The sequence below is a fragment of the Vespa velutina genome, chromosome 2 (genome assembly GCF_912470025.1).
Source record: "Vespa velutina chromosome 2, iVesVel2.1, whole genome shotgun sequence".
Classification (NCBI taxonomy): domain Eukaryota; kingdom Metazoa; phylum Arthropoda; class Insecta; order Hymenoptera; family Vespidae; genus Vespa; species Vespa velutina.
This window is the reverse complement of record NC_062189.1, coordinates 6,837,963-6,864,125: the sequence shown is the minus strand read 5'-3', so window position 1 is coordinate 6,864,125 and position 26,163 is coordinate 6,837,963. Positions and strand designations below refer to the sequence as shown.

At 30.6% G+C, this 26,163-nt stretch overlaps 2 protein-coding genes across 3 annotated transcripts in view; one reads left to right on the top strand and one right to left on the bottom strand.

Annotated features, from left to right (window-relative positions):
• Nucleotides 1–7,988: 7,988 nt before the first annotated feature.
• LOC124957670 (synaptotagmin-10-like) overlaps nt 7,989–26,163 on the bottom strand; it is a 32,681-nt gene continuing 14,506 nt past the window's right edge. The window contains exons 2-10 of the mRNA XM_047514814.1: nt 13,668–13,930; nt 13,307–13,453; nt 12,842–12,973; nt 10,805–10,959; nt 10,356–10,524; nt 10,157–10,277; nt 9,503–9,674; nt 9,168–9,368; nt 7,989–9,040 (exon numbers count right to left, since the gene is read on the bottom strand). Of these exons, the coding sequence (XP_047370770.1) occupies nt 9,037–9,040; nt 9,168–9,368; nt 9,503–9,674; nt 10,157–10,277; nt 10,356–10,524; nt 10,805–10,959; nt 12,842–12,973; nt 13,307–13,453; nt 13,668–13,930 (1,364 nt within the window). The 3' untranslated portion in view covers nt 7,989–9,036. The remainder of the gene's footprint in view (nt 9,041–9,167; nt 9,369–9,502; nt 9,675–10,156; nt 10,278–10,355; nt 10,525–10,804; nt 10,960–12,841; nt 12,974–13,306; nt 13,454–13,667; nt 13,931–26,163) is intronic.
• LOC124957675 (adenylate kinase 7-like) lies at nt 21,132–25,607 on the top strand. 2 transcript variants are annotated; one of them, XR_007103704.1, is made up of 5 exons: nt 21,132–21,502; nt 22,360–22,507; nt 23,697–24,153; nt 24,525–24,875; nt 24,995–25,607. XR_007103704.1 is itself a non-coding variant. In XM_047514827.1 (4 exons), the coding sequence occupies exons 1-4, from the start codon at nt 21,296–21,298 to the stop codon at nt 24,541–24,543; spliced, it is 831 nt and encodes a 276-aa protein (XP_047370783.1). In that variant the 5' UTR covers nt 21,132–21,295; the 3' UTR covers nt 24,544–24,964. The 2 variants fall into 2 exon arrangements, 1 of the variants encoding a protein (XP_047370783.1); XM_047514827.1 differs by lacking the exon at nt 24,995–25,607 and having other exon boundaries at nt 24,525–24,964.

Genomic DNA, 26,163 nt, shown 5'->3' with positions numbered 1-26,163 from the left:
TGTTACGGACTCGCGGAGGCTATTTTTCGCGATTCCATGGAAGTACAATAGGATTTGTTATTATAGAGATAGTTGGGGAAAAAAAAAAAAAAAAAAGGAAAAAAGAAAAAAGGAAAAAAAAGAAAGAAAAAAAAGAAACAAAAGGAAATAGGATTTGGAAATCAATCTTAATTTCTACGATAGCATTATTAAGCGAATTATATTTTATTATGCCTCTTGTCCCCTTTATATTTTATATTTTTATTTGAAACATCTTTTATGCGTTTATCAATCTTATCTTAAAAATTTTTTTTTTTTTTTTTATATTACAGAAACTTTCGATTTACATTTAAATCGATCGAGATCATTTGCCGGGTCGTCGACATTTATTTAAAAGGTTCGAATGATAAACAGCTCAGGATGCTAAACTAGTCAGAGACTTCTCTTTTATAAATGCAGAGGACAAAGATGAAAGTAGTCGCGAACGAAGGTCTACGTGGTCCGTATCGATCATAGATGTTGATATAATATTTAAAGGCATTCTTAATGCTATTATTGTCTACGGCTTAAGTGTAAAAAATATAGGATCGCATGGTTCCGTCGTTTGTACCGTTCGAGTTACATGCAATAGAGCTGTCGAAAATCAATATTGTGTATATTAATCAATACAGGAATTTACGTCGATGCTTGGATGCGATAGTGGATCAATCGATCCCTCTCGATTGCTCATCGTACGTACGGTATTATTATCAATGATAATGATGACGATGATGATGCTGATTATTATTATTATTATTATTATTATTATTATTATTATTATTATTAATTTTATTTTTATTGTATTATGATTATTAATATTAATATAGAAACGTAAGGAAATCTTAAAAAAAAGAAAAAAGAAAAAAAAAAAGAAAAAAGAAAAAAAGATAATGTTTCGTGTGCAACGTGTCAAGTAACAGTAATGTTCGCCAAATCGGGCGTGTTCTTTTTATTTGTGCATGATGATCGTAAAATGTTCCCTTCGCGATTCGGATACGAGTGAAAAAAAAAAAAGTGAATTTAAGTAATATAAGCGCGAGAGGAAGAATATGTGTATGTGTGTGAATGAATGAAAGGAAACGAATGAAAGAAACGACGATGAAGTTCGAAAATAATCGAGATAAAGGTGAAAGAGTCGTGCTTGATACTTGCAAGCACAATATAATTAGTTTTCTTGTAAACGTATAAGATTGTATTTCTATCGCGCATATAATCGTTTTACGTGTACTTAAGTGTACAGGAGCATATTATCGACGTCTTATTTTCGCTACTAATATGAGAAAGTGAGAATGTATGAGAGAAAGAGATAAAGATAGAGATAGAAGTAGAGAAAGAGAGAGAGAGAGAGAGAGAGAGAGAGACAGACAGAGAAAGAGAAAGAAAGAGAGATAGAGAGATAGAGAAAGAAAGAAGGATGTACGAAGAGAAAGAATAACGTGGAAAGTCACACACATACACACGCTACGTATACATTTCATCGGCGATTTTCTGCTTTCCCTCTCGACCTAACGTTTTTCCGTCGACGTTCGACGAGCGAGTCTAATTATTATTATTATCGTTATTATAACAATCAGTGCAATAATAAAGGAAAGATTTTTAAGAGAGATTTTCTTTTTCGATTGTATGGTCTGGGGAAGACGTTCGCGTACGTAAGAGAGCAAAGCAAGTTAACGTCGGTGATGATGTATCTTAGCGGTGCGAAAAAATTTCGTGTAAAATGATAAAAGAGATGAAAAAGAAACAAAAAAAAAAAAAAAGAAAGAAAGAAAGAAAAAAGGAAGAAGGAAAGAAAACAAAAAGAGGCGTGAGAAAGAAGAGTTTTTATATTTGTTTATAGATGTGTGAGAATGCTGCACTTTTCGAGCATGTTGTTAGTGAATTCCCTCCATATTGCTATATATACATATAAAAGGAAGTTTAAAGAAAGCAACAACAATAATAACAGCAACAACAATAACAACAATAACAAGAAAAAATAATGAAAGAAGAACAAAAAAAAAAAAAAGAAAGAAAGAATGGCAAATAACAAGTCGATTTTCTGTCCGTACTTGAACTTCAGTATATATATATATATATATATATATATATATATATATATATATATATATATAAAATATATTGCTACTATTTTAAATAACGCTAAGTACAACGCTACAAGAGTTTGCCTATAATTATATTATTACGATTACTACATTCTATTGTCATTATTATATCGATTAATATCCTTATTGGATTAATACGGATTATGAATTATAAACGTACTTAATATTACGGATGAACGAACAAAAGTGGAAAAAAAAGAACAAGAAAACGTGATGAAAAACAAAATAAAAAGAGAAATTAATGGAAAAGAAAGAAAATAGCTCGGAGGAGGAGAAATTAGAAGTACTATAAATTTGTATATGATATGTAACGAGAAAAAGAGAGAGACAGAGAGAGAGAGAGAGAGAGAGAGAGAGAGAGAGAGAAAGAGTTAAGGCCGAAATTAATTAATGTTTTTGCGTGTTGAGTAAACGATAACAGGGATACGTTTTACTTCATTCAGAAATCAATCTTCGAATTGCTAGACCGATATTAAAAAAAAAAAAAAAAGAAAATAATAAAAAAAAAGAAAAAAAAAGAAAAAAAGAAAGAAAGAAAACGAAAAGAAAGCTACGAAAAATATAAATCAGTAGACTTTCTCGAGCTCGTAAAAAAAATGGGGAACTTTTTCTTAATCGATTCGTTCGTACACGAAGGGCTGCCTGTAGAGTTATTATGAATCTATGATAGATTAATCGACGCGTTCGAAATGATTCATCGCAAAATTCCCAGAGCAAGAAAATTACAAAAGAAAAAAAAAAAAAAAAATAAAAAAGAGAAGAAGAAAAAAATGAGTGAAAGGAAACAATAGATCGGACATTTTTGTTTTGAATCGTTTCGAATACTCGTCTTCATCGATCCTTCGTTTCGCTATTCGCGGCGTTTAAGAGCGACGGGGAAAAACGAAAGACATTCCAAAACAATAATTACATACATCACGGAAGGAAAAGAACCGATTTTTAGTCCGATCGTTCTAGTGGTAGGTCGTGCGATAGAAAGGATTAAAAAGAAAAGAAAAAAAAATAAATAAAACAAGAAAAGAGAAAAAAAGGATACGGTGATTCAATGAATGCATAAACATTACTGGACAATGCTTGCTTTACGATTTCGCATAATAGTGTTTTTAATATTACAGTGAAATATTTAAAAAAGATTAGAGCTTAGGAGCTCTGACTTTACCTACCGTAAGATCGTTCTGCGGTACCCTGATGTTCCTCTTTTGACGTCGAACGTTATGTAGATCGATTATTTTTTTTTTTTTTTTTTTGTAATTCTTACGAATTTAATAAAACTCAAAATCGCGTTAAGACGAAATAGAGGATGAATTAATAAGAGAAAACGAATGGAACCGCGAACGATCTTCGAAAGATTTCTGATTTTACGACGAAGCCAAAATCGTAATTAAAAATCGTTGATCGATAGGAATGAGTCATGTGATTTTATCGAATTATCGTTTTTTCGCTAAAGAAAAAAAAAAAAAAAAAGAAAAAAAAAGAAAAAGAATATTACACCTGGTAGAAGGAGAAACGGTGTAGAGGTTTATTCCCGCCACTTTTAACGAGTACGTATTAAGTAGAAAGGTACTTAAGTCGTTGCTACCACATTACCAATATAAGCTCCATTGCTTATTTTATACTTAGAAATATCGTAACGTTTCGATTTAGAGGTAACATAATGGGAAAGTTGTATCTCTAGCTTAAGATTAGATTAAAATCTGTAAACATAAGTAGTCAAATAAATGAAAAGTACATTTGATGTTGCAGAAGATTTTTCTTATTTGCCACCGGCGATAAATCTTGTCGATGGTTTGTATCATAAAATTTTTTCATTTTGTATCTATTGAATAAGTTTTTAAAAGAGATCGAGATCGATAAAAAAAAAAAAGCAATATAAATTTATGATTTATATCGATTTATTTGTTTTCTTCACAATCACAATACAGGGCGTCGCACGTCCAAATATACAGTATAGATATGTATTCGTTAGAAAAGTATGCATATCGTCGATCTAGAGACCTTTATTACATTTATTAATAGAATTATATGCGTTTCACGATCACTTTCGTGTTGAAAAGGGATTATTCTTTTTAAACGAGACTACCATGCAATCAATTTATACAATCAATCTTTTGTTTATTTATTATTTTCATCAGGGATGGAGGACCTTCCACTAAATATTGCAAATTGGATTTACCGTTGAAAGTGATCGATGCATTACTTTGAATGAAATATTCTCTTACGTATTTTTATATCTATACAAAAAAAAATATATGTAATGTAAAAGTACAATAATTATTACATTTTGATATGTAATCTTGACAAATATTCTTAATTAATTAATGAACGTTTTATCTTTTGATTTAGAATCGATATAATTAAACGAAAGAGACGGAGTAATTCGCTTACGAAATAGTACGTATTTTTTTCTCTCTTCTCAACATGACTAGTATCATAAAATAGTATTTTATCCACTTTCGGGATACAGTCGTTTCCATCCCTGTCTGTTTTTCTTTCTTTTTTTTTTTTTTTTTTTTTTTTTTTAAATGGTTCTTGAAATACGTAGGATCTCTACGCATTTTAATTGATAGGTGGAAGGTACGCGTATACTCAAATGCCATCCATCATTGACGGGCAGTGACAGATTCTCAGAAAAGTTTTCTTGTCTTTCGAATATTTTACACGATGCCCATTAAAAATAAAAGTCATTATGTCAATCTTACTATTATACCGATAATTTGGTAATTTGTTTCTTTTCTTTTTTTTTTTTTTTTTAAAGGAAGAATAAAAAAACGTATTTTTATAAAATATGTAATATTATATGACAAATATTACTCTTAAATTGGATTAATAAATTATAACAAGAAAGGATTTCATTATTCCCGTTTCAAATAAAACAATCGATTTGATTAATTTATTCGTGATATTAGGAGACATGATTTAATTATAAATAACACTAATTAAATTACAAATTATCGGCAAAATAAAACGATCGTATAAATATTCCTTCCAAATGCCTGTCTAAATTTTTATAAGAATAAGAGTGTTAAAAGATATGCTCAGTCTGTTGAAATGAGTTTACTCTGGTATGAAAAAATACAATATTTCTTTTTTTTTTTTTGTATTCTCTTTTCTTTCCTATTATCATCATTTTGTTACGAATTTTGATAACGGACATCGCTGGAAGGAAGATAGATTCGAAAAGACTGAGGAAAAGTCTTGTAGTTCAACGGCAGGCATCGTCCAAGTAAATTGACTCGAAAAATGTAAGCGTAGAATTTATGAGACATAAAAGATATAATTATAAGCATCCGAGAGATATTTATATAGATATTATATATGTCGATATATAGATTCTATTATATACTACAATGATTATTTCACTTGGCACAATTTTTTCTTTTACTTTCCTGACAATAATATGGTATTAATGTTACCGTTTATTTATTTTTTTTCCATAAAGGGACAGTCTACATAGATTACGTATATTTTTATCAATCAGGTTATATTCATTCGATCAAGATATATTTATATTTTTCTGTGGATTTAACGTTACTCGAAGCCTGTAGTCTTTCGCTTTCACGTTGACACGTGAGAGGATTCATTTTTTCTCGAATTTTTCATCCCCCAGGATGCCCGAAAAAATTCTCATTCTTTATAAGTATTCTTCGCGGAAACATCGACGGAGAAGATAAATGTTCCTTCGAAATAATATCACCCACTAACAAAAAATTTCTTGGATACTTTTCGGAGTTACGAGGGTAAGAACCTACATTTGATTACATTTTATCTACCATTCGCATAAATAGATCATTCTTCCTTTTCAACATTCGCGTTAAATTAACTTACAATTAATTTGAATCATTTTTGTGTGATCTCTTTTCTATAGATATTTTTCATTTCTAATAACTAGACAAAATACGTGTACTTATATATTTCATAAGATACGTTATTTTTTTTATAACATTACTCATTTATATATATGTATATGTATATATATATGAAGGATGAATTATGTCATTTAGATGAAAGTTATATAATAAGTATTGTTTTTTGGCCCAAGATAAATTAAAATAATAAGTTCTTCAAAGTTAGATAATTTTTGAAGCTAATTTTTCAAATGCACATTTACTTTCGTAAATTTTTTCCTAATAATTACGTTTTTAAAAGAACTTAAATATAATTAAAGGTATAATACGTTTATCTTATATAGCTCATAATATAAATATATATATGTATATATATATATATATATATATATATATATATTATATATTTATATATATGTCTATTATATGATTTATATTGTACATGTATCGAATTTTTATATTGTGAAAATCTCCTCACGATATCTACGATATATTTTTTCTTAAACAATATACATTATTATCAATTTTTTTTGTGAGTAAATTTATTTAGCCGTGTGCAAGTATACAAAGCAACAGCCACGTTATTATATATATATATTTTTTCTCTCTCACTCACTCTCTCTCTCTCTCTCTCTCCCTCTCTATCACACTTTTCATACATACGTTTTCTTCCATTGTTTATCTTTTCTCATTTTCTCTGTTTTTCTTTCTTTTTCTTTCGATGACAATAATATATATCAATGTTTGTTAATTTGTGAAACTCATGATATGCGTTCGCATTTATTATTTATCACAATTAACGCTCTTGTCGAGCTTCATTTTTTTGTTATATGTTTTATATCATATATGCATATATAGGATGAAATAGTTAAAGTAATACGAACGAATATTTAAAAAATAATCGTGCATAATATACCTTCAATAATGATTATTCGAAATTAGAAAAAAAAAGGAAATTTATACATCAATATCTAATATTATTTTTGAAATATTCGTTCGTAGAAATTTATATGATTCACCCAGGTTACGATTATGCGTATGTTTCTGTGAATTTGTTCACGTACAATACCTAGACACGTATCCCGTTGAAAGAACATTACTACAAAGATTGGTGCAACTTGCGTGAAATAGTAAAAAGTTCAACAGGGGAAAGTGGTAGTTTTCACATTTTGTAATTACGAAAATTTGCACGTAAAAGTTGTAAGAAAATAATATTAACGGATTGATCAAAACTGTAGCTTGCAAAACTCTGTTTTTTTTTTTATTTTTTTCTTTATTTTTTATCTTTTTTTCTTTTTTCTTTTTTGTTCTTTTTTTTTTATTTTCGGTTCCTACCTAGTCGCTCGTTTTATTGTCGTAAGAATCAAAGAATATTTTCTTTTTTCTTTTTTCTTTTTGAGTATCTGTGGTGTGATTGTATATGTGTCTATCGATATACATATATATTTTTCCACGGACATATAAATATAATTATTTATAGCACATAATACATGTATTGTTATATATAGCCCGTCTTGCAAGAGTATCTACGCAAAGTGCAGGCATTTTATCAGGCAGGTGTAAAACTATATTCGAGCTTTCAAAAATTCGAGAAGCAAGTATACAGAAAAAAGCGTGCTCATAAGTATTATATCGTATCTTTTTTTTCTTTTTCATTTTTTTTTGTTCATTTTTTATCATTTTTATATGACGGTCGTCAGATCTCAACTGTTTGTTTCCTAATCGTTCTCAAAAATGGTACAGTATATTCAAGGGAGAAATAACAGAAAAGAGAAGCTGGGACACGGATGATTTGTCACTCGAGAATTAGCCTCTTTAATAACATTAAGTTACGTTCTAATCTTTTTATTTATCTCTACTCCGATTCCATCTTCATTTATCCTTTTTTAATTTAATAATATCCATCGTTTTTAGTTACTTTTAACAAGGAAATATCGGAAAATATCCGAGGAGTAATGTCATGAAATTGTCTTTCTATGTGCCGACACCTGCCTGTCAATAATTTCTATTATTATATGCATTCATCAAACTTTATATAACTGTGTCTCTTTTTCTCTTTCAGTTTTTATCTTTTTTTTTTTTTAACGTGTGCTTTCTTTACGTAGTTACAACATACCAAATTCATCAAACCGGTTTTGTTCGTTCTTTTTTTTTTATTTTTTAAAATGATTTATCTCTTATACTACCATTTCGCTGTCTTTGTTCTTTCGTCTAACCTGAGGATAAGGCCCTGTGTACTTTGTCATAATGCATTATGATGCAGCCAGCTTTCGCGAGAACGAAGAGGCGTCATTTTGAAATTCTTGCATGAGGTATAACGTACACACACACATATATATATATATATATATGTGTGTACATATTCACATATATACCTACGTACGTCTCTTTTTCTCGACTTTCTTTCTTTTTATTTTTTTTTATAAAAACTTACCTATCCGTCTAATTTTGCAAGTTTTATTTCTAACAATTTCGAATGAACGTCATGACCGTCATGATACGTTAAAATCAAGGTGTGCGTTTGATAAAATATCGCGGGTCCAGCCCGTGATTAATTTTAATGGATATCGTAAGATTTTTATTTATCGTCAAAAACACATACACACATTCTCTCTCTCTCTCTCTCTCTCTCTCTCTCTCTCTCTCTCTCTTTCTTTCTTTGTTCTCTAATCTACATACCTAACTATTTATTTCCTTTTTCTTTTTGGTCATCTTTCTCATTGCCGAAAATCTCGACTAACTTATACAAGTTCCAGCAAACGGCCATAGATTCCCTCTTCTTTTTTACTTTTCTTTTTGTTTTGTTTTTTTTCTCTTTTTTTTGTTTCTTTTTTTTTTTACCTTTTTTCATAGGCTGTCCTTAGCGAGTACTCGTTTATTAATCCACATCTGTCGCAAGTAAAGATTTTAAAAGCACAGAGTTTTGACTTCCGAGCCCTTGTTTGAAATAGAGATTGTACTTAAGTCAGTCAAGCGATATGCATTAAATGACGACAGAGAGGGACGTTGTCCAAGTCAACGTTCAAAGAATTCTGCGAGCATCCGCATGTTTTTCTTCCAACCTTTTGTCTTCATCTGACAAATTTAATGAACAAAATTAAAATCGAATGTAAATCGTAGGATGATTCGGATGATATTGAATGAAAATAAAATTGAATTAAAAAATGTATTAAAATAAATTAAAAATATTTGATCTACTCACCTACTATTTAAGCAGCTCAAACTTACTGGAAGTGGCTCAGAAGCAACAGAAGGGATATGACCTGCTACGGTTTCAAGAAGAGGATACCATTGAGCTACTGGTTTCCTCGGATTATCCAACATTTCTAACCAATGATCTCGACCAATCCCGATAAAGCTTGAACCGATTGCTGTGCAACCCATTAACTCGTTTGAACCGATCCTACGTGGTGACAAAAAATAAATAGAAAATATTCTTTGAACTGTGACTTTTTCTTTCTCTTTTTTTTTTTTTTTGTTTCTTTTAGAGAAATAGGATACATGTAATAGCGCTAGAAAAAGATCGCGCACACGTACCTATCGTAATCGATAACTTTCACTATGAGGCTGACTTCTTCTATGTTCTCTGCTGGCACGTCGAAAACGAGCGCCTCGTTATACACGGGAAAGAGCATATTCTTCTTCACGGTCGTCTTCTTTTTCTTTATTCGTTTACCACGACAAAGAAGGTATACCTTTACGTAGGGATCTAAAGGACAAAGAGAATAATAATTGAGATCGTAAGTAAAGAAAAGAGATGGAGAGTAGAATGATGGCACAAAGATACGATTAAACGAGTAAGTAACTACTTACATGTTCTCATGAGTATGAAACACGATCGAGTTCTTCGCATAAATTGAGAGATATTTTCCGAACGATAAACATAATTAAACGCTAGCGTGTTTCTCCTTACTATATTATATTCTATGATATTCGAAACGTTTAATCATATAGCTTTAATTAACGTTCTAATAAAATTAATTTGAGCCTGCTTTATCATCGTCTAATTTGATATTCCAATACTAATACGAAGTCAACCGATAATGGTTGCACTTCATTATCATTGATGGTCCATTAACTTTTTCATTTCGTTTTAAAAAAATGTTCAAACTAAAACTTTATGTCGTCGAATTTAAATTATTGTGAAGCTAGTTTTTTTTTCTCTTTTTTCATTATTCTTTTTGTTTTTACCGGACGATCCAGTTATATCCATAGCTTTGAGGTTCCTAGCCTTGATCACTGTCAGAGTCAGCCGTCCAGCGGTTGGAAGATAACAAAGAGATAGCATTAATTCCCCTAGATCCACTTTTTCCTAAAAGCATTAAAATTTCATTAATTTAAATTTAACATATCTTTTCCATCGATGATTAAAACGAACGATTTAAATTACCTGAGGTGCAGAGAGAATATCCATCGTGTACTCGATTTCTTGCTCAAGATCGGTGCAATCCAACAATCCTTTAAGTACCACTTGGCCAATGAGATCATGTCGGGAGAAACGGTCGAAGTCGTAGACGGAAAATTGTAAGTAGCGTTCCTTCAATTCCTCGTAAGGAACGCTAAAGAAATAAAATGATGTTTAAGAAAAAAAAAAGAACAAAAAGAAAATTATTATTTTTTCCATCAAGTCTATTGCAAAATAATCGATATGTAAGAATAACAGATCGATATAAGACAATAATAGAATATTGTCAATATCCAATGAGAATATTGATTTTATCGATAAAAGGTATATAAATAAGGTAATAAATAAAATGATATTATTAGAATTTTGAAATTAGTTTATCGATAAAGTTAGAATTAACTTGATTAAAAACAATTGCTTACGTTTAAACTTACCTGAAGATAAATGTTTCGTTGAAGATCGGGTTCAAGTTCTTTCTATGAACCTTCGTTTGATACTTTTTCTTTCGATCGGGTAGGAGATATACCTTTATATAAGGATCGCTGCTACCTGTTACATCTTTCACCGGTAATTCTCGTGCTTCTAAAACCTAATTTAAAAATCAACTTGGTAATTAATCTAACTCCTTGTTTGGACCAACCGCATTAACGTTCCGACTTTCATCTGGGGGTGAATATTTTTTTCGTTTCAAGATACAAGGAAACGAACGAATCCGAGGCTAATTGAGTTCCATACTTTTCTCGTTACATAAAAATTTTTAGTAATTTTCTTTTCACAGACATGTATCATCGTTATTTCCGGCTTTAATGACTCTACCACATTTATATTAAAAAAAAATCGCTATGCATTCGAGACTTTTTAAATTTTTCCATCCGATTACTTACAAAATACAGTTATTTCTAATTTTCAGGATTTTCTACTAGTAAAATTGACAAATTTTTCTCTCTTCCTTTTACATTATATATATTATGTTTCGTAAAAAAGTTATATTTAAATAACTTGAAACAAATTATATTATGATAAAGTAAAAACTTTTTAATTATTGTAACTTTTATAAAAACTAATAATTAACTTCCCAGTCATTCGAAAGATAAAAGATCTGCCTTTGACTTCACCTTCGTTTCTCCTACGTGCTATTTTATGAATGAAGTTGAAGAAATATGTCAAAAGGTGTAGGTGGCATAGCGTAATACACGCTTACGTTTCTCGGTTTCAACATGCCACGTGTCTCGACTATTTCTGAAAGATCGAATGTGATCGTAACGGGCATATGCTTTTCTCTCTCTCTCTCTCTCTCTCTTTCTCTGTCGTTATTTCTGTATCTTTGTTTCTCTCTCCATGTCCAATAATTTCTAATGAACATGTGCGTTACTCAATGTACTCGATAATGAAGACCACTTTAAAAGGACGCGCGTAATTTAACGTAAATAAATCGCATTTAGTTAACCCATTAGCTTTACCAGGTTTACTCACGTGTATCCATTGGTATTTAATGATCGACGGTTAATTAAACTTAGCCTACTTAGTCATTCATAGTGATAATTTCGTCGGCAAAATTTTATCTTGTTTTTGTTAAAATACTTTCGAAACTAATTTGTAATAACACGTAAGTACGACTTTATTTTCATTTCAATTTTAAATTATTCTAATTTGTCGAACTTAATTCGAATACTAACGATCGAAGTATTTCGAATGATCATTCTAATCGAGATTTTCGAGATATTTGAAGGTAGAAGTTAAATTTGATACAAACAATACGGAAGGAACTAATTTTATCTATAATCAGTATAGAATGTTAAACGTAATCAAATGAGACGAGGGATGTTAGAGATACGTTCTAACATTTTCTATGATTCTAACTAGTAAACGAATAGCTTGATTCGAACAAAGTACTGGGATAGCTCTCGTGTCCTCCTTTCACGTATTGTCGCGTCCTTTACAGGAATTCTTTTTTCTTCTCTATTGCAACAAATCGAGCCACACGAAGCATTAATTCTCCTTGGAGGTTTGCGTGCATGTCACATCATGAATGAACGGTGACACAATTTTCTAACGAATTAAGAATGAAACCGAAGAAGATATGTCGGTCACCGCCTTCACGTATGAATCTCATTTAAATATTTCTCATCGAGCTTTTAAATTGTTTAAAAATTCAAATATACCAATACATCATTCATTTTTATTACATAACGATGGTTACGTTTATTAATTATCATTTTTTTTTAATTTATTGTCTTTGATTAATTATTTCACAATTCGTAATATTTCGATTAATTATTTCACAATTTCGTAATATTTCGATTTTTATTTATTTCATAAATAAATAAACGAGAAAAACATGTAATTGTTTGAAAATCTATAAATTTACGGAACCCGTATTTAATTTTGACTTATTTTAACGCGACAATGAAATTCTTGAAAAGCTCTATCACTAACGTCTGTAAGGTTATCCGTGAAACCGTAGAACTTACCTTAACGACGAGACCGTCGATCTCCTTGTCGTAACGAAGAGCGAAGTGTAGCTTTCCGGCGTATTCCATTTCTGTAGTGCTAGAACTCTCCGTGCTTTCCTGTCTTACGAGATCCTTTTTGTAGAGTTCCGGCTATAACATCAATGATGACATCATTTGAAACAAAACTTCACCAATGTTACTTTGTAAAACATTTCCTGTTACATTAAACGAGAAATGAGAAAACTCATGAGAGTGAAGCTTCATTGATGATATAAATTTCTTATGTAATGGATGTTTGTTAAAACGAATCGATTGATTCGATTCATTTTTATCAAGAGAAATAATTATTGGAAAACACGTGATATAAATAGTACATGCTCTAACAACATGATGAAGTCGTAGAATGCACTTGTATCATTTCAACTATACCCGTGGTTCCCTTTATAGTTTAACATTTTCAAGTTATTTGTAGCACGAACTTACCTTGATAAGGCCGAGACTAGAATCGCTACGATTTTCCAGACTGCAAATACTGAATTTGATACTGGGCAAGTCGAGACGGTGAGACAATTGCCGTTGAAAACTTTGATGGCGCATCGGAACAATTGGCAAAGTGGTTTGACGCAACACCTATTGTATGCATAAGAAATATTTTAGCTACGAAATTTTCAAGCCCATATCTATTTATATTATATTATTATATCATATCATTGATTGCAAGGAAAACATTAGAATAGAAATTTTAGATTATTCGTAATACAAGTAAGGTGAAAGATAAGAAAAATTTTTTTTTATAATCATAATCTAATATTTTCCATTTATACGTTTCGAAAATTTTCGATACCTTCTTACTGTCCTTTTGTTCTTGAACATATTCATGAGTAATTGGTTCCGATTGTAAATCCGGCAAGGAGTGACTTATGCGAATGGCATTTTGCTGAGACAAATCACCATTCGCATCTTCGTCGTTTTCGTGGCGAGCGACACTCATCAACCATCGCCAAGTAGAAGAGCATTGGAAGCTAATTGCAGCTAAAAGTACTAGAGCCATCAAGGCAACTCCAGTTCCTATCAGTAGCTGGTATGGAAAGCTCTCACTCCACTCTTCTGTGAGAAATAAAATAATTTTCTATCGCAATGTTTAAATAATATCTATGAACGATTGTATGATAAAAAATAATATAATAAAATTCTTTAAACGGAAGAGATAAACAAGATTCATTAAAATATTATACATAAATGCATTCAAATTTTCAAATAAATTCAATGAATATTTAAAAAAATCGATTGATCAAATTTATAGAATTATACGTTTCAATCGTCAATTTAGTTATATATGATTAAAGTATAATTGAGTAGGTATATTGGTTATAATTAATGAATGTAATTAATTTGATTGAACGTAATAATCAAATATCATGTACGAAATAAACGGACGGTTCATCGCGTTAATCGAAAAATTCATGAATGGATTTTCATCGATTCGTATGAACCATATACAGTAATGATATACATTTTTAAAGTTATACACACACATATGTATGTATGTATATATATATATATGCATATATTATTTGCCCTTCATATTTATATTAATGTAAAATTGTTTTTCAGATATTTGTTATTTTCGAGATATTTAGTTTTAAAAACTCAGCGTACATATCTTTACACTTTATGCAATAAAACTTTTAATGAATAATTTTTGAAATCCATATTATCTGGTGGCATTAATAAAGCGCGGTGATTTGAATTAACGAAGAAGTGTACTTAATGTTATGGACATATTAATGAGAAAAGACAAAGAACTATCGAAGAGTAAACTATTATAGAAGATATCTTGACGTGAGAAAATCGCAAGGCGTTGGGTCGATAGTTGGAAAACTCGTGGGTTTAAACTCCTACTTCGACTCCCATCATAGTAATCCACAGGATAGAACGTTCGCTTACTTACGCAACCTGCTGCTCATGTAGCAGGTACACATCGTATAGATACTTTCCATTATAGTATAGTGACAATACCACTCGCGCTGTCTTAAGACGAGCATAATATAATATAATACTATAACCCTATTGTATTTAATTGTTAAATTAAATAATTATTACAAATATTATTGAAACTCGAAAAAACAAATTAATCTGTTTTAAATTATTTTATATTTTTATTATAAAATATAGAACGATATCATGAGAAAATTTTTAAATGTATTAAATTGTTATTCTACGAAAGAAAGTAAGATCATAGCAGTAACGATTTAATATAAGTTTTAAAGTGGCAAATTCTTGAGAAAATTCTTTCGTCGAGCGTATTGAAGAATAGTGAAAGGTATTTGGCGTGTATTGCACAAGCAAGTAATAATACGAGAAATAAATCGTTGACTTGTACCAGTTTTCAACGGTAAAAAATCTTGTCTATTGCTCCTAGCTATTTCGTATAACAGGACGAGGAAAGAGAATGAGAAGAAGAAAAAAAAAGGAGGAGAAAAGAATGCAGAAAATATGCAGTGGGCATTATTGTGCTTCCTCGTCCTACGTGAAAGAGAAAGGGACGATAGTGCATCACGTATCCTTAGCTTGCGGTCGCAAGTTTTAAAAGAAAAACCAAGTCACTCTTTCTTTTTTACTGGATAAAAGGTAAATATATACCCTTTCAAATGTTATTAGCCCTTTTACTAAAATTACGAAAGCTTTCTCTCGTTTATTCCGAGCGAGAAACTCAACTCGGAAAATTTTCCGTTTATTCTTCCGAATCATTAATCATTCGTTAATCTTCATAAATGAAAAATAAGTATTACTTGACAAAGCGTATCTTTTTTTCTCTTTTTTTTTTTCTCATGCTGTCCAAAATTGTTCTGAGAAAAAGGAGAAAAAAGAGAGATATCAGAGAAGGATATTTCCCAACCAAAAGGCCTATAACAAAATGATGAATTTAATTAAGAAACTTTAATAAAAGTTTATTCATCGTTACGATTAAGATCAAGGTTTCATTTATTTTTTAAACTATCGTATGATCTACAATGGTAAATATAAAACGATGAAAAACGTGAAAGATAAATTATTTGATGATTGTCAAACAAATCTTAGAATATCTAATTAAGTATACAAATACTTCTCAAGAGTAACCATCGTGCAGTTATATATGTGTATTCATCTTTATTAACGAATATCAAATATAAAATGTAAAGATAAAGAAATTAATTAAAACGGTATGTATTATTTAAAAGAAAGAATAAAAAAAAAATTAATAAAAATAAAAGATAATGAAAGTTTAATCGATAAATTAACTCATTGACAAATATGAAACGACTCTCCCTCTTTCGGTTTAGTAACTCCAACATAACCGAGTACTTCTATCACTGTTTCACCTGGTATCTTTTCCTTAATCATGCTAATTTTTTCTGTCTGATAACTTTTACTAGTGGCGAGTGCTGCTTCCTCAGCCATTTCCGGTGGTACTGCAGCAATTGCAGTTTCTACAGCTGCTAATTTTTCAGCAAATCTTGCGTCCTCCTCAGCTCTTATCAAATATTCTGCAGCTTCGATCAGCTCGTTATCACCTGGAATGTTCAACTCTTCCACGATGTCGACTTTGCTAACGCTTGTTGTCAGAATTTTCGCAAGCGAGTCAGGTGGTTGTTGAATACCAGGTGCATTGCTTCTATTTTTTCATTGATTTTTTATTTTATTTAAGTGATATAAATAATAATGAAAGGTACATTTTATTTATTGAGAATTTAAAGATTTAAAATGTTAAATATATAAAAGAAAAAAAAAAAAAATAAACATAAGCAACGGTTAACCTCAATGAAGTAAAAATAAATCGATAAATTGAATTCATAATTCAATCTTTCTTTTTCGAGCGACATCAATCGCTATGTTATAAAGATACATAGTTATATATAATTAGATTTACTCTGTAATACTATTTAATTAATGAATAATTACTTTCGTATCTCCAAATGTTCTGTAATCAATCTGTCAAAACGTTGGAGTATTGACTCGCTCTTGATAGATTTTTTTGCCTTATACATGGGTAGATTATTTCTCTCTTGCGAACAATGAAAGCACAAACTTGAAATATTGCGTGACATGGTCGATCAATACTCGTATGGAAAACATGGAATTTTAACGACTTTCCTTGAGATATGAAGAATCTCAGAGATTAGTAAGATAGTGACGTGTAATATTAATAGGTTTACGCTTTTCATTTTTTTTTTTTTTAAGGTATTTTTTCTTTCAATATTTTTAAGAGAAACATAACTTAAACATAAAAGATATTAGAAAATTTATTATAATTTCGTTATAGCAGCTATAAAATTATACTGATATTATACTTCATTATAAAATTCAAATAGGTCTGTCAATTTTTCCTATTAATTCAAAATGTTTTTTTTTAATAAAGAAAAATTCACGAAGAATGACTCAGGAGAATGATCAAAGTTGTATTCGACCTAAAAGCATATCTAACACCGTAAGCGAGATGGCTTGCTAAATAATTCGGCGAAAAGCTTGACACATATTAACGTATGTACACAGACTATTCCATTTACGGCGAGCGTAATTTAATTCCATTCTTCCCTGCGCATTCAATGTTCTCGCATAACGTGAGTCCCACAAATTCGTATATAAACGAAGCCGAGAGAAGATTTTAAAGGGTCGATTGTTCGCGTTCGCTAATTCGAAGTGGTGAGCACGAAAAAAGGTGTCAGTTAATTACATTGGAGTGGTTGAAGTCATGAAAGAAAGTAAAATTGAGAAAATTAAAGGAAGAAAAGAAAAGTAACCTTTAGGAATACGTGAAATACAAGTAGAAAAAGCTTTATGTCGTTCGCTTTAAAAACGGAGTTTCACATTGGTACAATTTAATCTTTCAAATTGATCACCAGCGACGTGTCATTCATTCGATTCGATTATCAATATTCGTAAAATACACGTTAAGAATTAGCCACTCTATTTTATTAATTGAAACACAATAACAATTTCTTTTAACATGAATTCATCTTTATTTCATTTTTTAAAGTTTCCAAATATTTAAATCATGACACGTCAAAAGTTTCCTCATGAACATTAATCAATAGCGATATTTTAAATAGTATAGAGAATTAACGGTTAATAAATAAATTTTTTTCTTCCAATAAACAAATACTATAATATCTTCTTTAATTAAAAATTTTTTTATAAATAGCTTGTTTCCATCTTCTTTGATCTCCTTCCATCTACTTTGAGAAAGTCCGTCTGACTTTCTCGTTAGACGATAAGACAAAAAGATAATGATTAACGAGAGAACAGATAAAGGTATCGTCATAGTATGGAGCATATGCATTAAATTTGCGTTATGTTAGATTGCTAAGATCATGATGTGTTTTAGAGCTATGCATATAAACAAGTATGGATACATCTTTCGCATGGATCTATCGTCCTTCGGTGAGGTTCAACGTCGCGCGTCCACCGAAAGTCAAGCGCCAATAGTCGTAAGCCAAAATCGATTCCATGCGCGTATAGCTGTTGCGCTGGTGAAATAGATGCAGACAGAGATAGAATGAGGAGCACTGTTTGCGTCACATTGCAAAGTAACCGCGACCCTGACCCTACGACTCTCTCACAATCCTTTCTGTCTTTTTTATCTTTTTCATTTGTTTTATCCTTCTCTCTTTTTCTCTCTGTTGTAATATCCGAGTGATGATTAACAAAAGACAAAGAGAGAGAAAGATACATTCCATCGAAAAAATTCATTTTTTACAATCAGTAATCATACATTGAATTATACAGAGAGAGAAATGCGATCGCTTTACGATTCAACAAAGGACTATAGTAGCTTAGAATTCTGTGTGTATCCGATTCAATTGAAGTTACTTCAATTTCATCCTTCCATCTCTACCTGTTCTCCTCTGTACCTGTCTATCTCTATTTATCCCTTCCTTCTATGAAATTACAAACTCTAAAGTTTACTATCTAATGTTGCATGCAACAAGAACCATCAATTGTCTTACTCTTCTCCTCTTTCTCTTTCTCTCTCTCTCTTTCTCTCTCAATTTGAGTTATATAATGAATATCTATTACATGCATCGCCAATTATAAGCTTGAACAGACTGCTTTAATAAAATTTACCATAAAAGAAAAAGAAGCTGAGAGATATCGTCCTTTGATCGTGATTAATAGTTTATGTTATTGTTTATAAAAGCTTCTTGATAATTTTATAAGTAATAGATTATGGGAAGAATATTTTGCGAAGACCAAACCAATGATTACGATCTTTCTGCATTTTCTCTATAAAATCGAACGAAGATTACATTTTTGTAGTTACTATTCCAACGATTGAAATCGAATTGATTTTTTTTTATCTTTATCTGACAGCTTTCCTACAATATTATATATTATTTTAGCATGAAGCTCATTTGCATTCAATATTTTTATTAAAATCATTTACGTTTTTTCCTTTACTGTGTATAACGCTCTATGGTAACGCGATGTGGCAAGGCTATGTTCGTTCCGTTTCTTTTTTTTTTTCCCTCGAATCCTTGTAACTCGAAGCACATCTGAACTGAAGTAACGTATTGGAAACGATTTAGATTAATCCGTTCTTTTTTGTTTTTCTTTTTTTCCTTTTTTTTTTTTTTTTTTTTTTTCGGAAATGTGGTTAGGAAAAAAAAATTAGAAGATATCTTCGGATGCGACAAGAAAATAACACAAAAAAAGTATTGTTAAATATGTCGGAAGACATAAAGATAAACGATGATACTGTAAATAATCAGGAAGATCAAGATTTTTTTCCTTGGCGAATCTTTATCAATCATGTTGATACTTATCATGGCAAGAAATTAGCTTCCGTAAGTTTTGCATTATATCAAATAAAGAGTAATATTTTATGTAATAACATAAGTTAAATTAAATCGATACTAAAAAGCATTCGATTTATGTATATACGAGTTTACGTTACAATTGGATATTACGTGATATCGTGGCTTCAATTTCAAGATTGAACTTCCGATATGTTAATCACTAATAGAATGTTGAAACTTTATATTAATTGCTATATAAGCATAACATCAGTTTGAAGTCATGAAAATATTGATCTTATTTAATATGCATGAAATCTCAATTTAAAACTATTCTCAATTAAAACTAATGAAGTTCGACGAATGAAAAATAAAATAATCTAATTTCGTAAAGAACGAATAATTTATTTACAAAATTTTGGAACTTCATTTTTCTCATATAATTATTTGAAAATACATAAATATAAATTATTAGATTTATTAAATCCTTTCGTTACATGCCGTAAAAAAAATCTTTTCTGTAAAAAATCTATCTCATTAATGAAAACCGATTGTTTCTTCTTTTAAAACGTATTCTATACGTTGTTTTAATTGGTTGACGGTCCCCTCATAAAACCATTATTTTAAATACTGGCTGGTCGGTATTCCTTCCTTGGTCTTTGTCTTACCACAGCTGACAGCAATCGTTCGTGACATTTGACACTAACGAACGGTGCTAATTATTTTTCTCCTTCCAAAGAACAAAGAGAAACTCGAACGCAAAGCAACATAACTGATTGTGAATTACGTGGTTTATGAGAATATATACTTACGTATACAGAAATGTATATACGTAAAGGAACTCACGAAAGCATATTGTTTCACTGTACACCGTATCATTTTCTCGCTTTGCACTAACGAGATATATAGTCTAGAGTCTTGAACAAGAATTCCGAAATTGCTTCAAAAGCTTTCAAAGACTCGACAATGTATAGTATAAGAGGACTCTAGGAGGACGTAGAGAACTTTTCATTGATTAAATGTTTTCTCCCAGAATTCTATTTCTTGAATATGAAAACTTCCTTTTGCTCTCTTTTTTTAACATATCTTTAATTACCATGAACAATGGATCTTATACTATTCTCTCTCTCTCTCTCTCTTTCTCTCTTTCACTCTCTCTCTTTCTCTCTATTATTTCAAAGAATTTATTGTATTATTGCAATGCATCCAAGAGTATTATTAATACAATTATTAATAGAATTCGAATTTTCTTTTGTAATTATGATAGTATATAATGAAATTTTTTCGTTCACAATCGATATATCTGTTGTATCTTACGGATAGTTTACATTAACAAATAGTGTATTCAAGTTAGACATGAAAATTTACATACGATTCGAATGTTACGTTCCTTTAATGTAATCTTTGTAATTTTAAACAAAGTTCTATCATTGAAGATGCCGGCTAAAAAAAATAATTTAAGAAGTGTTTTCGAAAAATGTAAGAAATACTGTTTTATTTTTCTCTCTCTCTCTCTCTCTCTTTCTCTCTCTCTTTCTCTCTAATTTTCCCAAACTTAAGAAAATCCAGAATAGATTTGACTTTCGATATCAAGGGTCACGCTCGTAAAGTCCGAAAATATATATACCATGTTAAAAGGGGAGGATAGAGTAAGTTAAATTTTTAGGCATTGTCAGAGCTGTACTACGTTAATCCGCAAATGGGCGGAGGAGCGGTGGAGACCACAGAGGATGAACTAGAAGATGAGGAAGAGGTTGAAGAGGGGAAGGTAGAGGACGAAGTAAAAGAGGGCGAGGCCATGGGCGAGGCGCACGTGAGCGACGAGGAAAGAGAAAAAAAGGTCACGGAGTCCGAACAGGAACCTTCGAGAAAATACGAAGTGATTGGTACGCTTCTGGAGTATAAGGTATGAGAACCCTTCGATCTCCTTTTAGTTTGATCAACACCTTAATGTCGTCTAACATGGTGTACCACGTGAAATAAAAAATTCAAAAAAAAAAAAAAAAAAAAAAAAGAAAAGGAATTTGTTTGTTTAATTTGTTTACAATTTCTAATTGATAAAGATACTTTTGAAATTCATTCGATATTCGATATTAATAATGGTTTGTTCTTTTTTTTGTTATTTTTTTTTTTTTTTTATATCCCAAACAATCTAACAAAATAATTTCGTGAAAAAGTTTCGATGAAATTATTAGAAATATATTTTTTTTGTTATATATTTGAGAAAAGTTTTAATAACGTAACGTAGTTTCTGAAAAATTTGAACATAATTATAGGAATAAAAAAGTATATCTCGAGTATTCTTTTTCCAAGATATTTTTATCGATCGTCTTTAAAGAGACTTACTATCTTTTTTGTATTTTTCCTTTTTTTTTTCGTTTTTATAATTCACAGATCTTTAAAATAACCTTACTGTAAAGTTTAAGTTGTTTCTAATCTTCCTGAAGAAATATGTTAATATATAGCGTTTTTATTTTCTTTTCTTTCAACGAGATAGAATAAAACCGTAAGGTTCGATAAATCTGATAAAGAAAGAAAGAATCTTTTTTTGAAGAATGAAATGTAACATGATTCATCCAAAAAATATACAATATACTAAATCGATTGAAATCAGAATGAAAACATCGAGCTTTAAGATGAGACAAGAGATTATTTAAATTATTCCTCATTATTTTTGAATAGCATTCAAGTTTTTGATATAATCGAATATTTTCGTGCCGATTCAAATCTCATGTCTGATACCCTTATTTCCATTATCTCTAGTATCCTTACCCCGAAGAAGTAACGAGAATCATCAGAGATACAGACGATCGTAAGGATCTATTGTCAGAGTTAATGAAATGCGGAGTTATTATTTACGACATTACACAAGATCGAAGTCAGGTTGGGGAAGCTTCTTGGGTATTACAAGGTTCGCACATTTATTATGTTTCTCAAACAAGAATTTCCCAGCGGTCATACCTAAAACTGAGGAATTAAGTAAGATCTCTATAAAAAGAATTGGCCTGCTTCTTTGCAAGGAAGTGAGAACCTCTTTTTCTTTTTTTTTTTTTTTCATTTTCTTTTTTCTTTCTTTTTGCTTCTTTTTTTTCTTTTTTTCTTTTAGAGTGAAGTAGAGTGAAGTAAAAAACCTGATTAACTCCGAGGAAAATAAAAATACTTTTTAATAAAGTTTAAAGAATTAAAAAAAAATCTTAGTATACACATGAGACATATTATTGCATTATTACAATCATAAACTGATTTAAAGGGAAAGATATTGTTAGCGAGATGCATAGAAATGCAATTCCCATTGCAATCTCCAAAATATCTCCTAGTGAAACTCGAAATTCTTTATCTGTTTTTTAAATTACACTTCTAAACTTATTGATAACGAAAAAAAAAAAGAACGAAAGAAAACTAATTTCAATTTTCGAATGCAATCGAACAGAATTTCAATAAAAATACGACCTTTTTTCAGAATCAGCTATGCGATTTACAAAAGAATTGGGTATCGTTTACTTTTTATTCTTAATATAAATCAATATTCGATAACGAGTCGATGTCGTGAAAAACTGTCGGTGAATACATTAAATCGAATTCAAGGGAAAGTCAAAAAGATAAATTGAATTCTTTTATAAAACACATAGAAAGTAATATCACGAAGGAAAGCATTGTTGAATATTACTTTCAATAACATTTTTTTTTTTTTAACGTGAAAAACTTTCCGATTGAAATGTTGATAATATCAATCGTTCACGACGACAATAACGTATCGAAAATAAAACAGATATTTGTTTAAAAGTTTCCTTGAGAATAGGATTTTGTACGATTGTAGTAAGAAATTATAATTGTTCAAAGTTCCCTTTAACAAAACGGTATCTTGAAATTTTCTAGATGCTCTTATGATTAAAAAATGTATCATGAAATCGTTTTTTTCATTTTCTTCGCAAAGTAGGTCTAACTATTACCTCAATCTATTTATCCACAAGACATAGAAAAGTCTCCATCTGTTAATCAGTTAGAATCGAATTTCCACTCACGTACTCAAACTATGTTCCCTTTAAAACTATCTTACAACATTCTTTATTTCTCTCTTTTCTTCTTCATCCATTTTTAAGCCATCCAGGAAATATTAGAAAGTTTTGATGACGATACGGCGACAAAAATTTTTAACAAGGAGAATAAAAAAAGTAAAAGAAATAAAACGAAGGAAAAAGCAAAGATACCTCGATATTTTATCCTGATTTCAACGATAATGACATGGGCCTTTACGAAGCCATTGGATCCGGAAGATCCGGATTTGCCGTTCACAGAAGTGGATTACAGAAAGCGACGAGCTCATCCGAATTTTAAGGAACACCTACGATGCGAGAGAGACGTTGTTATCGTTAAGAAAAATGTCAAGTTGAAAAGAAAGTTAAAGACTCTGGTAATTTGTTGTGGAGTTACTTATGGAGAAGAGCAAAATGGGCTTCATTATCTCTTTAAAATGGCTTGGCTGAACGAGCCCTTTCTGCCAATTATCGGCGATGGTAAAAACAGGATCCCTCTTCTTCATATTCGCGACTTAATTTCGTGAGTATCAATGATATAAAATAATTTTACAAATTTCTTTTATTTACAATTATACGTCTATATTACAGAACAGTGTCTAACGTTATAAAAAATTGGCCGACTATAAGATATATCTTAGCTGTTGAACAAGGAATCGCTTCTCAGAGTATTATTGTCAAAGTAATTAATCATTTTGTTGATTCACTTGTTCTAGTTGATAAGAAAAAAAATATAGAAGAAAAAGAAAATAATCGAGGATTTTTACCTGCAAAAATATCTGAAATAATTGTTCAATCGAGTTAATAAATTTATATTAATAAATTTATATATATATACAAATATATAAACAGGATACGATAAAAATCTCTATTTCATACAAATATTATTTGTAGAAAATCAGCAAGGAATTAACGACTGGAGAGGTAAAGCATATCGGTCTGGAAGAATCCTTCCTACATCCGGAAATCAATCAACGAATTTATGATTTAATGACGGTTGATTTAAATATCGATCCCGTTTACGTTCTCGAGAGGATACGCTGGCATTTCGACACGCCATTTATAGACAATATCAGAGCTATCATAAAAGAATATAAAGCGTGGAGAGAACTTCAACCGATAAGAATAATTGTCCTTGGGCCGCCAGCCTCCGGGAAAACACGAGTGGCTCGCTATCTTGTCGAGCATTATCGTTTGCACTATATTAACGTGGAGAATTTGATCAATAATACCATTAAAAAATTGGTAAATTATTAATAACAATCTTCTAATATGTTCAATTAATTTCTATTTTCTTTTTTTTTTTTTCTGTACATAAAATTACTTATTGAACGTATCGCAAAGATAATTTTCACATTTATCAGTCCGAAGAAATCAAAAAGAAAACAGCTACGATAGAAAAGGAGGATGAAAAAAGAGAAACGGAAAAACCGAGTGGATTGGATGTTGAGGAGGAGGATGATAATGAAGAAGAGCGTATCACGTTGGAAGAATTACAGCAACAGCTGGACGAAATACGAAATAATTTATATCAAAATGATGGAGTTCTTAATGATGTTATCCTGAACAAGTCAGCTATTATTTGCTTCGTTACTCGTTTCATTTCCGATTCCGTACGTTGCTTCCTTAAATTACTATAGAATTATTGAAATACATGGTATTGATTATCGCGAAGTAAAGCACGTGAAAAGGAAGAACAGCGGTAAAAACCTAACTTTACGACGAGAAATAGAGATTTCTCTCTCTCTCTCTCTCTCTCTTTCTCTCTCTTTCTCTCTCTACTTCGATTTCTTTAAAGTTCTTGTAAAAAATTAAGCAAAAACGGAATTAAAGGTTGTTTCTGAAGAGACTTTGGTCGAAGGATTGCTTGAATCAAGGATACGTTATAGATGGATATCCAAAGACGTACGAACAGGCTAAAATACTATTTGAACATGCGGAAGAAATGGTAGAGGAAATGGAAGAAAAGGATGATGAAGAGGAGAAGGGAGGGAGGGGGGAGGAGGAGGAGGAGGAGGAGGAGGAGGAAGATAGGGAAACATTCGAGGATATCAATTTAAAAGCTTCCATCATGCCGGAACTTGTTGTCGTTTTGGAAGCGAGTGATAATTTTTTAATAGAAAGAATTATAAATCTACCTGAAAGAGAAATCCAAGGTACTCATTATACGGAAAAACACATGATACGACGGCTGAAAGAATACAGGTAAAAACGATTATTCGAGTATGTTATTCTTTCCTAGAAAAGAAAAATTAGATTAGTACCGGATTGATAAAACGATCCATCCAATTCTGATTTTTTAGTCGAAATAAGAAATCTGATTTTTCTTTTCATCAATTCCTAAAGTGGATACGAACACGTTTTGATTTTGCTAGAGACTTTCTTTCTCTATTCCTGATTGCACAAAGATCGATTATATCTATTGATTTAAAAGACATTTAATAAAATGTTCTTCGTATTGAAAATGACACGAAATAAATAATACTATGCGTAGGTAGCTCTGATATTGAAAAGATATTTACCGTTAAAACGA